The 1423-nt window shown below is 40.9% G+C and overlaps 1 protein-coding gene across 1 annotated transcript in view; it reads right to left on the bottom strand.

The window, feature by feature from the left end:
• Nucleotides 1-975: 975 nt before the first annotated feature.
• The window catches only part of LOC110536331 (60S ribosomal protein L37), a 7905-nt gene continuing 7457 nt past the window's right edge, over nt 976-1423 (bottom strand). Inside the window, exon 4 of the mRNA XM_021622068.2 lies at nt 976-1082. Coding sequence (XP_021477743.1) covers nt 1013-1082 — 70 coding nt within the window. The 3' untranslated portion in view covers nt 976-1012. The remainder of the gene's footprint in view (nt 1083-1423) is intronic.

Raw genomic sequence — 1423 nt, 5'->3', positions numbered from 1 at the left:
TAAATGAAAGCCAAATAAATGTCTTGTTACATGGACTTCATTTCTTCTAGTGATCATGTTCAGTGAAAGGAAGAGGCCATAAACATTGCTTTGAGACACTGAGTGGCCATGCAGCAAAGCCTAATGGACATCTGCTCTGGCAAACTGACAGTGTCACCTGTGAGCTAAAGAGCAAGGAAGGGCAACTCGAGCCCTCAGGGCCGAAGAGGTTTCACCTTTATCCCCCATCCCTAGCAAAACACCGCTGATTAAACTAACTGCATCCTAAACTGAAGATCACGATTAGTAGAAAATTGGTGTCAGGTGTGTTAGCTGGGGCAAAAGTGTGACACCAATCAGGCCCCAGAGGACAGGAGATGCCCATCCTTGCATTCGAGGATGTATAGGTTTGGGCCTATTGAAAACAGACACAGCATAATGTTTGGTTAACCACAAGGATCACCGCCTGGATAGCAGCCGTAGTGAAACCCTTTGAATTTACTGACAAACATAGTGATTTGTAATAAATGTATTGAATCAGATTACCATAGCAGTTAGTCTCTCTCCATGGAGTCACTGAGACCCATGACATTTTCACATCTTATCTAGTAGTATGAGTTGTGGGAAATATATTTCTTGATAGAACTGCTAAATATCTATGTTTTTTTTTCATCCTTCGTGTCTCCTTTGTCAAATCACAATACTGTGACTCCCTAAACATTTTTCTGCCTTTGACTGTTATACTTCAAAAGGCAGAAAAATGTTTAGCATAACAGTGGATTATTTCAGATGTTTGTTTGTTTTGTTGATCTTCTAGAAACAAAAACCATGGAGAAATGTGTCCCTCTGCTGGTTGCAGAAAAACCCTTCCATCAAACAAGTTCTAGTGATAGAACTGAAAGTCCCATGACTTACTGGTTGCTGCTAGGGTTATTGTCAGAGAACATCTTCATTGTATATCTTAAAACTGACCAAAGAGGACGAGAGGCGATGAAGTTGTCATTTTATGATGACTTTATTTCAGACTCAGAGTCTAAGAAGAGCTGGAGGCAGCCACTGCTGCTCTCTTGGGCTTGGGGACAGTTCCCTCACGGAATCCATTCCTGGAAAAGACCAGAGAAAACACATTGAGGAAGCATGACAATGAATAGCAAACTATACTGAACAAAATATAGAAAACACAACATCTGCTATCTGAGCAGCTAACCGATCGCTGCAGCTGTACATAGTCCATTGGTAAATAGCCCACCCAATTTACCTACCTCGTCCCCATACTGTTTATATTTACTTTTCTGCCATTTTGCAGACCAGTATCTCTACCTGCACATGACCATCTGATCATTTATCACTCCAGTGTTAATCTGCAAAATTGTTATTATCCGCCTACCTCCTCATGCACACAATGTATATTTTCTTTCTACTGTGTTATTGACTTGTTTACTCC

The sequence above is a fragment of the Oncorhynchus mykiss genome, chromosome 11 (assembly GCF_013265735.2).
Source record: "Oncorhynchus mykiss isolate Arlee chromosome 11, USDA_OmykA_1.1, whole genome shotgun sequence".
Lineage (NCBI taxonomy): Eukaryota > Metazoa > Chordata > Actinopteri > Salmoniformes > Salmonidae > Oncorhynchus > Oncorhynchus mykiss.
The sequence above is the reverse complement of the archived record's forward strand: the minus strand, read 5'-3'. Positions and strand labels throughout refer to the sequence as shown.